Below are 13,914 nucleotides of genomic sequence, written 5' to 3'. Positions count from 1 at the left end.
GCTATCTTCATTGTTGCTAACTTCGAGTTTAGTGTTTTTTATTCTAACTTTTTTGTTTTTTGAGAAAAACGCGTCTTGTTTGGACTCATTTTAAAGGTTTTTTTTAATAAACAATACATCATGAAAGAACACCATGAAGTTGTCCATTTGTCGATTATATGATAGCTAACTTCCGGTTTGAAATGTCAATGTCATTTTGATATATTCTTAATTTTTATAAAATGTGTCAAAATTTGTCACAAAAACGAAAATATAATAAAAAAAAATAAAAATTAAGGTTGGAATTAATATTTAAAAATTAAATTGCATCTTCATACATAGCTGCTTACTTCGTTTAATGAAACATTAAACCCTTTTAATACTCATTTTAAAGGTTTTTTTTTAATAAAGAATACAATACATCATAAAAGAACACCATGAAGTTGTCCATTTGTCTGTTATATGATAACTATTTCAGGTTTAAAATGTCAACCTCAATTTTGACATATTTATAATATTTATTATAAAAATCTGTAAAATGAGTACAAACACGACATATATTTTCAATATTAATGAAGTTATGGTGAACTTCAGGTTAGGAATGTCAACGCCATTTTTGACATATTTGTAATTATTAAAAAAACCTTTAAAATGACAGGTAAGAAAAAATAAAATTTTGTAGAATTTTTTATTTTCCATGTTATACAAGACCATTATATCATACAGGACAATTGATACGACACTCTTAATTCATAACAAAAAAATAACACATACAAAAATAATACATACATACAAGAAAATCAAAACACAAAATTGACACAACACTCTTAATGAGACACTTGCGCCTGTTTGCTAGAACACATAAATTTAAACTTAGAATAGGCTCAATGTCTGACAGTTTCAGTCTTAAATCAGGTTCTGCATTTAATCTGTTTCTGTATTTATCTTTCAAATAAGTATATTTGGAAAATTCTTTTTCACATAGATATGTTGCGCAAAAAAGTAATAAAACTTTGATAGCTTTTTCTAACAAAATAGAGAATTCATTTCCAATACTGAGTCAAAAGCCTATTAAAGTAAAGAGTGGTCTTTAAAAATCGCTTTCAAGGAGCTATCACAGGATAACTCAATAAATTTTTTTTTTGCAGTAAAGTTAAAGAGGACCGAATATAGAGTCGAATCACTAACTTTTGGAAACGAAAATAAGAGCATGAATATCTAATATGAAGAAAAGCGTAGGAAGTAGAAGAAAGAAGTATGACACAACAAAACTCAAAAACGATGAGCAGGGGAACAAATATCAGAAAGGACTAGAAGAAAAACTAACAGAGCTGGCCAACGATACAGCAATAAATATAAACCAATATTGGGCTAAATGTAGACAAGGCATTGAAGAGGTGGCGAACGATACATTGTGAAAAGAAAAATGATAAAAGCGAGATGAAACCTGGTTTGATAAAGAATGCGCAGAGATAATAGCCAGAAAAAATGTAGTATATTTATTATTTATTTTGTGTTTGTATCCAGTTTACAGAGAGAAATTACAGAGAAATTAATAGTAAACACTATGTATACAGGGTGATTCACACAAGAACCGACACACCTGAGGAGCTACAATATGAAGCACTACAACAAAGGTAGAGAACCAGATAAACGCAGGAAGATTACAGACGGCCGAGAGGAGAAGAAAAGAAGATGCATAACAGGGAAAGAAAGGATAGCAAATTTTATCAGAAAATTAATAAAAATAGGAAGGATTTCCTACCATGGATAAACTTGTGTCGTAATAAAGCAAGGAATATAGCAAGTAAAAGGGAGAGATACTGGAAAGATGGACAGAGAATTTTGAGGAAAGATTAAATATGAGTGCTCAACCGGAAAAGGAGGAAGTGTGACTGGATGGAAGTGTGACTGGACACAAAATTCAAGGATTTTTCTAAATTAGATGATACGTTATTAGTCAGCAAATTACTAATTGCAAATTAGCTGACAATAACAATAAAAACAACTCAATGATTTTTTGTCGAAAATTCCCCCTTAATGTTTAAAACGTTGTGGAACAGTCAAAGAACTTTTTATTTCATTAAGTGTAATAAAATTAACAACGGATGGATGTAAAAAAATAGTGATTAAACTGCATTTCGATAACAATAGGACGAGAGTTGACCAAGTGAATCAGTTTGTCGTCGAACAACATCGGATGTGGTACAACATAATAATGAAGAGTCTTCTGAAGATAATTTTTATCACTTTTTGTACGATAATCGCCGATGGATCTATTTTTGATCCCCAGAATACAATTGTGTTTAATAGTAGTGGATATTTTGGATATAGTGTTTATCTTGAATATTTAGATGTAAAACGGTAATGCAAATTTTTTAATTTATTAATTTTATTTAATTGTAAATAAAGTTTCCAGTTATTATCGGCCGCTCCTAAAGATAACGTTGTTCGTTCTTGTACCATTGAGGATGGATGTCAGAGGTTTAATGTTCCTTTAAAGCCTAGTAGTAAGTTAAATGTTTGTTTTTTTAAATTCTTTATTAATAAAATGTTTTTTTGTAGAAATTAATTTTGTGGGTGCTTCAATAAGCGGTACAGGAGTTGCTAATAGAAATACAGTTGTAAGTTTAATTTTAAAAAAATTTGACTTGTAATGACATCTGTTGTTAAAAAACTTTATCAAGCTTATTAATAATGGGAAAATCCGTGGTCAATCGTAATCTTATTTGTTTTATAAACAAATATTTATTTGTGTAAATTGTTAAAAATTTGTTGTAATTCTTTCATACTTATATTATTTATTTCGTTGTATTGGTGAAAGTATAATTTTTAACTTGTCAAATTTGAAAGATAGTGGTACCACACGTTTATAACGAAAATGCTTTTATTTACAATTGTCAAATTGACAACTAATTTGACATACTATAGAATTTATCAATAAATAAATTAACTAATGCTAACTACTAAGGACAGTAAAATCAAAAAGGACTGCTACATCCTTTGTTATTTTGTAATTTAGAAAATGACGTCAGTATCGGGACAATTCGTCACATCACGTTCAGGTTCAGTCAGTTATTACTAAAACTTATGTATATAACTTAAATCGCATTGAAAAAACATCAAACTTTTTCGTCGCAAGTATCCCTAGCAGCGCTATGGCGCTTTTCTAAATGAGTTCGAAAAGACCCAAGTGGCGTGATAGCTTTAAAACGATGATAACTCGGTGATAGCGCAATGCTCGAAATGTGCTGAGTTTTTTCGAAATAATGGCACTGATTGGGACTCAAATGGTTAATGTGGTTGTATTGTATATCGACGATCCATCATCCCATGATGATGAGGATCTTGCAAACGGTAATGCATCTTGAGTTGACAGACTAGCAAAAGAAGTGCATAATTGAGGTTGGTACAATAACTGCTTTGGGAGTCTTGAGACAGAATAGAGCTGTGTAGATTCATTTTGACATAGGCCATAAGTTTCTAGACTTTGTCGAATTTCTTAAACGCTGGAAGTAGCGATAGAAGAAAATATCTATCGTCATCTACTTTCTTCGTCCTGTTGTCACGTAGTATATCTGATAACGACTCCTCACAATTCTTTGTAGATTTTCCTCTGTCTGTACTGAATGTTAAATTAGGATTACTATTTGGTGTTTGCTTTTGTTGTTCTGGCTGCATTAATTGAACCGCATTATGTATCACTTGACTAAGCGACAAATGAACAATGTTGAGAAAAACGAGATTTTTCGTTTTCATCTCTCTAAAAATATGAGACTTCTCAGAATAGACAGGCTCAAACTGTTGAAAATTGTTTGGTGTCTGTCTATTTTTATCACAGAACACTGATGACAACTATCACAAGTACAAAAGTTTGGTACGGTTCGTTTTGTAAAATAATCTAGAGTTTGATTTTCTACTTTTAAACTGTTTTTATTTTATATAGAATTTAAATCTAACTACTTTCGGCCCTTGGCCATCTTCAAAGACTCTACAAATAGATTAACAACTCTCATCTTATCCATTATACAAACAAATTTCTTAATGTTTCTTTTTCTTCTGTTAAAAAAGATCACATATCGAAGTCAAAATCAGATTATTAGTTACTAATTTACAAAATTAAAGTTTAAAAAATTGTAATATGAAATTAAGGACGAAGTGTTACAAGTTTACAGGTTAAAATTAAAGAGCGCTCTTTTTTAACAAAAGAAATATTAAGAAACTTGGGAAATCAAGAATTATCATGTGACTTAAAAATCGACGATTTTCTTGAAAAAGTGACTAACACTAGATTAAGTTCAGTTATACAACTTCTATTATATGGTAACTAACTTCAGGATTAAAATGTCAACCTCAATTTTGACATGTTTGTAATCTTCATTAAAAATCCTTTAAAATGAGTACAAACACGACATATTTATCTTAAATATTAATGAAGTTACGGTCAACTTCCGGTTAAGAATGTGAATGTCAATTTTGACATATTTATCGCCGTGAAAAAAATCCTTTAAAATCAGCCCAAACATGATACGTTTAATTCTAATATTACTCGAGATATAAGCAACTTCCTGTTCGAAATGTCACTGTCATTTTGACATATTCTTAATTTTTATAAAATGTTTTAATATTTGTCACAAAAACAAAAAATATAATAAAAAAAAATAAAACATTAAGGTTGGTATTAACACTTAAAAATTAAATTGCTATCTTCATTGTTACAAAGTTAAGATTTAATGTTCTTTTTTCTAACTTTTTTGTGATAAGTGCGTCTTGTTTGTACACATTTTAGAGGTTTTTTTTAATAAATTTGTCTATTATATGAATAACTAACTTCATGTTAAACCTGAAGTCAACCTCAATTTTGACACATTTGTAATCTTCCGTAATCTTCCACATTTGTAATAATTTACGGTTGATATTAATATTTAAAAATTGAATTGCTATTTTCATTGTTGTTAACTTTGGGTTTAATGTTTTTTATTCTAACTTTTTTGTTCTTTGAGATGTGCGTCATCTTTGGACTCATTTTAAAGGTTTTTTTTAATGAAGATGACAAATATGTCAAAATTGACGTTGACGTTTCAAACCAGAAGTAATTGTATCTCCATTAATATTAAAGTTAGATATGAAGTTGATAAATATAAAAGTTGAAAGTTCGAAGTTTTGGTTTTATGAGATAAATGCGTCATGTTTGGACTCACTTTAAAGGTTATTTTATGAAGATTACGACTATAATAGCGACTAACATAGTAATATGTTATGCTAACTAGCGCTACTTATCACTGCCACTAGAACTAACACTATACCAAGAACTAGAAACATTCGGATTTAGTTCCACGTCTCTCAAGATGGCTAAACCCGAATGATCCTAGTTCTAGGTTTAGTATTAGTTCTGGTTTTAGTGCAATAAAAATATGCAACATAGTGATATCTTATGCTATCTAGCGCTACCTACCGCTGTCGTTTGTAAAATGGATAAGATGAGAGATGTTAATTTATTTGAGGTGTCTCTGAAGATGGCCAAGAACCGACACTAATTAGTTCAGTTAATTAGTTAATTATTCTATATAAAATAAAAGACATAAACTTTTAATTTTACTTTTTATCTATTTTTTTCTGATTTCTATCGTAAAATTTCTTGGCATCTAAGTCGGTTCCTAGACGTATGATGCAAATCGGATTTGAAGAGAGAAATAATATTTCCAAGTAGAAATACTTCCTTCTTTTTTGCTTCAGATCCGGACGGTGAGTTTCTCTGAGCTTCTATTTGCTTGCTATAGTGGCTAGTTGTAGTTGTTGTTTAGCATTAGATTGTTGTATATTTTTATTGAACTAAAACTAAAAGAAATAGAAACATTCGGGAGACCGATCAAGAACCTGAACTCGATCAAGATCTTTTATATTATGACCCTTATTATGTCTCAAAATAACATTACAAAACACGAACAGAATAAATTAAGCATGGGATTCCCGGGATATTGCAGTCCTTTTAGATTTTACCGCCCTTGGCACCTACGAATAAAGTTAAACATAGTCATAATTTTTAGATTTGTAATCCTCAATATGCAGACGAAAAATATCATACAAATGGAATTTGTTATTTTAAACAAAAAACTTTTAAGGAATATTCGCCTCTAAGCAAACGTAATTATATAGTTACATTTAAGTTAAAAGTTGATTAATTAAAATTTTTTTTAGCAAGTCGCCAAATTGGACGTTACAATAAAACTTTAGAATATTTATATTCTCATGGACAATTGGGATTTTCCATAAAATATATTGTAAACAAATATTTTTCATTTATTTTTTAAAACAATTCATTTTTAATAATTATTTTAGCCCAACGTGGGTTTTTTACTTGGAGCACCTGGCGTTTTATCCTGGAAAGGAACCATCTTAAAGTATAGCTTTGATGGAGACGACGCCGAATTAAATCCAGAATCAAAAGTAGAAAAACTTAGTTATTTAGGTACTTTAAAACAAAATGTTATGAATTTTCCCCAATTTTAGTTGCAATTTGATTTTTAGGTTATTCACTCGAATACGGATCTTTTAACTTCCGAGGAAGAATGATTTCGTGTATAGTAGCGGGCGCGCCAAAAGGAAGCAAAGTTCATGGTCAAGTACAAATTTATTCATACTCACATTTTCCGTATACTCTTTTAAAAATATTTAATGGAGATCAATTCGGATCTTATTTTGGCCATACACTTCTAGTGGCAAATAGCGATCTTTTTATAAGTGCTCCAATGTACAGTGTGAAAAGTTATGAAGAAGGATGTGTTTATATCTTTTATGGATTAACTGTACTAAAAACATAATTAATCATTTTAGAATTTTGATTTTTTTTTTAATTTTAGCCAAATTTACCACTTTCCCAAACTGTTTGTGGGATTAAAGCTGGTGGGAGGTTTGGATTTGCTATGAGTTTTTTGGGAAAATTTGGAAACAATTTGTTGAATGGTACTTGTATAATTAAAAAATTACAATTAATTAATTTTTTACTTTTTAGTTGTTGCTATATCAGCTCCGTACGAAGATGAAATGTCTGGAAGTATACATTTATTCAATAAAAATGAAGATAGTTATATGTTATTGCAAAAAATTCGAGGGAAATCAGTTTATGAAAATATCCGCGGTTTTGGATTTAGTTTATCCAATGCGTTGGATGTAGATCAAAATAGTTATACAGGTAAAATAAATTATGATTGGTTTTTTCTATAATAACTGTCAAATTGTTGTAATATTGGTAAGATTAACAGGGGATTTTATTATGTTATGTTTCTTCTGGTTTTGATAACCATACTATTAATACCAGCAATGTTTAATAATGAATTATAAATCACAATTACGCGCAAAATTTGTCAACAATCTCAACACCTTTAAAAGTGTTATAATCCATGATTATGTTTGACTACCAGTATTTATCCCGAAAGGAAGCAGATCAAGACTATCGAGAGCAGGTGAAATGGCCTTCCAAAGAATAGAGAGTTGAGCGTTAGGCTAATAACATTACCACATACAAAAGCTCTTGTTACGAAACTTCAAAACTTGTCTCAAACCAGGATTAGACTATCGGTAAAGAATCCGGAAAACGCAATATGGACATGATGACAGGAACCTGGAATATGAAAAGTCTTAAATTGTAATAAGGTTGGAACACTTAAGGAAAGAAAAGGAAGATTCTTGCATCAACCTAATTCCCTAGCAAAGACATATTCATAAATGTACATGGACATCGCTTGACAACAATAATCATAATGAAATACACCATGTCCTGATAAAGAAAAGAGAAGCATTACACATATTGAATGTCAAGACATACAGAAGGGCTGATTGTGATTCTGACAACTATTTGGTTGGCATACATTATAGAAGCCGGATGAATCGTAATAGCTCGTCTAATAGACAACAAATCTCTAAGCAATTCGTGGAGAGGTTGAAAGACGAGGAAACAAGATACAGCATCAATAAACACTAAAAGAAGAACTCAACACCGCGACATGGGCACACTCTGAGAAGCAAATACCTGGAAGTATCTGGAAAGTACTTCAAATCGCTGTAATAGGAAAGTGAAAATGAATGGTACGACAGAGACTGTATGTATGCTGTTCATCATCGACACGAAGATAGAAAGGAATACTTAGAAAGACCAACTAAAATGATGAAAATGATTTACAAGAACTCTAGAAGGACAACTTAATCACTTAGGCTGTATCCGATCAGCGTCCGAACAATCGCAAGTTATGAACATGAGTCGGATATAACCAAATATTTTTGGGTTAGTCGTATTTATTTCTTAATGAGGATCAGAAAAAATTTTTAATTATAAAGCCGTTGGATAGAAAATTAAAAATCCTTCAAAATGAACCCAAACTCGATTTATTTATCTTTAACCGTTATCGAGATATTTTAGTTTTCAGCAAAAAAAAAGATGGCGATTATTTGACATTTGACAGTTTATTATTTAACTTTATTTTTTAACGTAAACATATCATGTTTGGTATCAAATGAAAATATTTTTGATTCTTATTAAGATCATTTCAATATTTATCAAAAAATCGTTATATTTAATTTTGACATTTGACAGTTTCTAACATAACCTTTTTATTTTTTAACGTAAACATATCGTGTTTGGTATCAAATGAAAGCATTTTTGATTCTTATTAAGATTCCTTAACGCCAATTCACTGACTCTGTAAAGTAGTCGGCTGTTTTAAGTCGGTTGCAGAAGCTAATATCCCCGTTATCCATTGAGGACAACTAAAAGTACAGGGTGGTTCAAATTCGATGTCCGAATTGGCTAACTCGGAAACTATGAGAGTTAGAAAACAAGTAGCTTACATGTCATGATTTCGTTTTTCGAGAAACTGCTAATGCCGAAAACCTCAAAGCGCTATCGTCTTTTGTTTTTCCCCTAGACGCCAAAATTGAAAATATCGTAAAACCAACAAGTGCAATTACCTTGGTTATTATTATAAGTGGAGTATTATAAATTATAACTAACGATAAGACACTATATGGACACTTTTTACAGAGAATTTGGTGACGTAGTCAAATACATTTTTTCTTTAAATTTACAGGTTCCTGTAAATTACGGTACTATAAAAATTATTCCACTAAAAATTTATATAAAATTTACTTTATTTTCTAATATGTAAAACTTTTCGTAATCTATCTTAAAAAACAGGATTTTTATGGATTTTTAATTTGACACTTCAGAAAATTTTTGAATACAAACAAATGTTGCTATGTTTACTTGAATTAAAAAAAAATATATGAGCACCATCTATCAATAATTTATTAAGTCATTTAATAATAATATTAAATATTAATAAAAAAATGTGAAATAATGCAATCTCTTCCAACTTTTGTGTAAAACAAATATAAATTAAATAGTTCAACAAATGTGTTTGTTTCAAATATCAGAAATATGATTTTTTAATTTTTAGTTATAATTTACAGGAAACTGTAAATTTAATTTCTTTGACGACACTATAAAAGTTTATTTTTAGCTTTATTCTAAAACATTAAGAAATAGACCTGTCAAACCCTATATTTTTGTAATCAGAAAAAAAGTAACGAATTTAATAAGCGAATAATCAGTGGTTGTTTCCATTTAAAAAAACCAAAATTGTTATGATATCTCGAAATCGAAAACCGAAATTTTTTTTTTGATTACGTCATAAAATTCTCTGTAAAAAAAGTGTCCATGTAATGTGTTAGTTATAATACTCCACCTATAATAATAACCAGAGCCCGGACAGTTTAGGAAAAGTGCGCCCCTCCACACGAAATGAATTCCATGACAACGTACTTGTTGTCACTTTTGACACCTTTTGATCACTAAGTTACTCTTGAAAATTGATTTTCGAGCGTACCTTAGCGAAGAACTTGCTGTGCAACATTAATTAATGAATTAATAAAAATAATATAAAAATACGACTGAATTATTCATTTTTGGTTTTATTAAATTTATAATTAATAACTTAATTCATAATTTATTTCGTGACATAAGGTATGACGTATCCGACAGGTTCGCACCCTTCGATTGAATTTTTGAGACTGGAGTGGGAGGCGTTTTAGGATAACTTTCCTAAACTGTCCGGGCTCTGATAATAACCAAGAAAATTGCACTTGCTGATTTTACGATATTTTCAATTTTGGCCTCTAGGGGGAAAACAAAAGCCGATAACGTTTTGAGGTTTTCGGCATTAGCTACTTTTTTTCTAACTCTTATAGTTAGCCTATTCGGACATCGAATTTGAACCACCCTGTACTCAAAACAGTTAAAAAACAATAAGGCAACATATTGACAGAGCTATTAAAATATGGGGGAGAACAGCTTACAATAACCCTACACTGATAAGAAAAGGAGATAAACTTGGTGTGAAAATTATAAGGGAAAAATGCACCATACTATAGTATATACAGGTGTCCCCCCTAAGTTGCCTCGGTCCATAGCCGAATTATGATTGAGTTTTTCAAAAAATGTTTCACATAAAAGTTGAATCGAATCATATTGTACATATTTTAAAATTAGTTACAGTAATGGTGGACTTCCGCTTCTACCGTAAATGGATATCAACTTTGTTATTTTAAATGGAACACCTGTATATTATTGCATTTTTAGATTCTTAGTGAAATTTCAATGGTACTTTGTTAAGGATACCTTAGGTCTAACTGGCATCGTTTTTGAATTATAAATTTGGTAATATTGCCGAAACTGTGAAAGCTAGAAAGATTTGGTTTTCTGCTTTGCATTAACAATAAATGAGCACACGTTTGCTAATAGAAAATTATGCATTTATATTACGGAGTTCTTGGTGGTCGTGGTCGCTCCTCTCTGTCCAGCAATTAAAAAGAAAGCTTCCAGACATGATATTTTGATGTTCTGATGGTAAAGTTTTTCTCCATTTGATAAATCGCAGCTACTGAATGCAACGTCTTATGTAGATCTTCCTCATTATCTGTAATGTCTTATTCAATTTTAGAATTATCCGTTTTTTTCATATTCTTCCTCGTCCTCATTAGTCATGATAATTTGTTTCATCGCCTAATGTAAAATGGTTAAATTATATTTCCACTTAAAACCCATGTGGGAAGACTTACTGGAAATTAAAAGCCACAAATAAGTGAAGAAATTTATTAAATCGTACTTTTATTTACCTGTTTTTCATACACAACACTTCACAATTGTTATTACCTTTTACTTGTTATTACTGCCTGTTAATAACATCGAACGTATTATTCGTTTAAATATAATCGTTTAATAAAACAACTAGGTAATAAAAAATGCGAAATTAGAATTTTAAATTTCGTGAAATGACAGTTCGTCCCAACGATTTGGCAACATCGCTCGTTTCACTTCTCTCTGGATAGGCGAAGAGCTAGACGTTGTCAGATCGTTGATTCGCCTCGTTGACTCAGTAATTATTTAACAACTTTTTTTTGATTTTAGATTTTGCTGTTGGGGCATACTTATCAGATAAAGTGATAATATTCAAATCAAAACCGATATTAATGTTCACTGGTGTTCTTAATTCCGATGTAAATCATATTCAAGATGATATAAATACACTAAATATTACGTATTGTTACGAATATAAAGGATATGATAATACAATGATTACAACAGAATACAATATCATATCGGATGATAGAATCGAATTCGAAAATAAAAATATTTATATTGAAGATATTAATGTTAATAGTCGTAAATGTAACAATATCCACTTAAAATTAAGGGTATTTTTTCATATCATTTTTTTTTTTGTTACTTTAATTAATTATTAATTTTCTTTTTTAGTCGCACGCTCATTACAATCCCTACCCACTCAATATTAAGATAATAAATAAAATAAAAGGTTAACTTTTTAAATTAATTTAATCTTTTTAATTAATTATTTTTTTTTAGATTGTCCAAGTTGTCCAATAGTTTATCCAAATGACACAATAAACGAAATTGAAATCCCTTCGACAACCGGATGTGGCAAAGATTTAATTTGCACCCCTAATTTAACAATGACCAATTCGTTTCAAAATCTAACGAATTTCATCGTGGGGAGTACCCACTTTTTACCATTAATTATAGAAATCGCAAATAACGGCGAAACGGCCTATCATTGCAAATTAAATTTATCATTAAACGCTGAAATTAACCGAATTCCAGCGAGTTGTTTTCGACACGAAAACGTTATCATTTGTGATATTTCAAATCGATTTATTAATGGACAAAAGGTAAGGTTTAAAAATATGGTGTGTCGATTTTGATTTTAATTTTTTTTGTAGAAAGTTTTAAATTTTGAAGTGGATTTAAAAAATTATTATAATTATACAAATTCAATTAAAGGTGAAATACGGGTTTTAAGCGTTGGTGAAGGTGATGGTAAAACGGTTAATGCAACGATTAATTTACCGTTGGTTTATAAAGCAAATTTAACACTTATTGGGTAAATATTTTTAAGGGTCTTATTTTTAAATAAATTAATTAAAAAATTATTTTTAGTCATTCATCACCTGAATATTTATTGTACAACCCGGAAAAGGAATCCTACAACATCCACCATCAATACGTGGTGTTTAATAATGGACCTAGTCCGTTAATAAATCAATATGTAACGATTTTCATCCCACAAAATGTGTCTAACATAAACGGAGAGTTTAAAAACATTTTTAATATTTCTGTAAATATTAACAAATTAATTCTTTTTATAAACATTCGAGCATTATTAATAAATTTTTTAGTCTTTAGAAGAAAATCTTTGTTCATCTGAAGATATTCCATTGCTAAAACGTAAAAGGACTATTGAAGAGATTCCAACAAATTTTAATGCAACTCAAGATGGAAATAAAAAAGTTTTTCTGGATTGTAACGCTTCTAATAATAAAATGGTGCAATGTAAAAGATTTATTTGTAATCTTGAGTTATTGGTGAATCATTCGTTGAAGTTGGATTTTTCGATTACCGTTGAATTAAATAAGTTAGGTAAATTTAAAAAATAAGTTTGAGGGAATTACAAATTATAAAAAATTTTCTTTTTAGTGAAATCTTACGATGAAACTTTAAAAACTAAAGATTTCGTCGTATTCGAATCATTAATCCTATACAATCTAACGTAATAAATAATATTTTTATTAATAAAACTTTTAATATCAAAATTATTTTTAGATCACCAAAAATTTCGACATTTTTATACACAAACATCGCAAAACAAACCGTTGCAATTTGGATTTGGGTTGTTTCGGTAATTTTAGCTATTTTAATTTTAGCTTTAATCGTTTATGGATTATATAGGGTAAAGAATTTAAGATATACATTATAATTATCTAAACATTTTTTAATTTTTAGCTAAAATTCTTCAAAAGACGCGATGTTCAAACTTTAGTTAACGAGGAAGAAATATCAAGTGGCGTATGTTATTTATAATTTATATTAAATTTGATACTAAATAATATTTTATTTCATTTTTAGGAATAACCAAATGATTTTTTAATTCTGTTTGGGTTATTATAATCATTAAAAATCATTTTTAAAATATTGTTTTATTAATCAATAAAGGATAACCTAATAAACATACGAGATTTTTAAAAAACTTAATTAATTTTTATGTTTTGAGTCGAAAAACTAAAATTTTAATCCATTAAAATATATTTTGAAAACGAAATTAAACAATGTTAACGGTGTAAGTACCATTTTTATCCTTGTTTAAAATTGAGATGGTATAATTGTTTCCTACTGTTATTGTACCTCCATTTAAATCTAAATGAAAATGTATTCTTATTATTGTATGTCACATATATGTGAAGAGTTCACGGAAAAAAGGCGAAATATCAAATCTCGGTTATTAATAACATACAGTGTTGGCCAAAAAGTCAGCTACACCCTGTATTATTTTGGTAACTTTGCAAAAATGTTTATGAAGTTTTATTTAT

General features: G+C 29.4%; 2 protein-coding genes across 3 annotated transcripts in view; one reads left to right on the top strand and one right to left on the bottom strand.

Moving 5' to 3' along the window:
• Window positions 1-630: 630 nt before the first annotated feature.
• On the top strand, window positions 631-13,579 carry LOC111420711 (integrin alpha-PS4-like). Its single transcript, XM_071197192.1, has 20 exons — window positions 631-637; window positions 2,043-2,343; window positions 2,392-2,489; window positions 2,545-2,603; window positions 6,027-6,123; window positions 6,178-6,260; window positions 6,319-6,448; window positions 6,508-6,785; window positions 6,840-6,942; window positions 6,992-7,171; window positions 11,441-11,727; window positions 11,789-11,846; window positions 11,897-12,219; window positions 12,271-12,431; window positions 12,488-12,665; window positions 12,727-12,967; window positions 13,025-13,097; window positions 13,151-13,277; window positions 13,331-13,393; window positions 13,454-13,579. The coding sequence occupies exons 1-20, from the start codon at window positions 631-633 to the stop codon at window positions 13,457-13,459; spliced, it is 2,853 nt and encodes a 950-aa protein (XP_071053293.1). The 3' UTR covers window positions 13,460-13,579.
• Window positions 13,506-13,914, bottom strand: part of LOC111420693 (tudor domain-containing protein 1-like) — a 24,565-nt gene continuing 24,156 nt past the window's right edge. For both annotated transcript variants that reach the window (XM_023053736.2, XM_023053744.2), the window contains one exon: window positions 13,506-13,741. In XM_023053736.2, the coding sequence (XP_022909504.2) occupies window positions 13,647-13,741 (95 nt within the window). In that variant the 3' untranslated portion in view covers window positions 13,506-13,646. The remainder of the gene's footprint in view (window positions 13,742-13,914) is intronic.

Source organism: Onthophagus taurus, chromosome 7 (assembly GCF_036711975.1).
Source record: "Onthophagus taurus isolate NC chromosome 7, IU_Otau_3.0, whole genome shotgun sequence".
NCBI lineage: Eukaryota > Metazoa > Arthropoda > Insecta > Coleoptera > Scarabaeidae > Onthophagus > Onthophagus taurus.
Note: the sequence above shows the minus strand (reverse complement) of the source record. Positions and strands in the feature narration are given on the sequence as shown.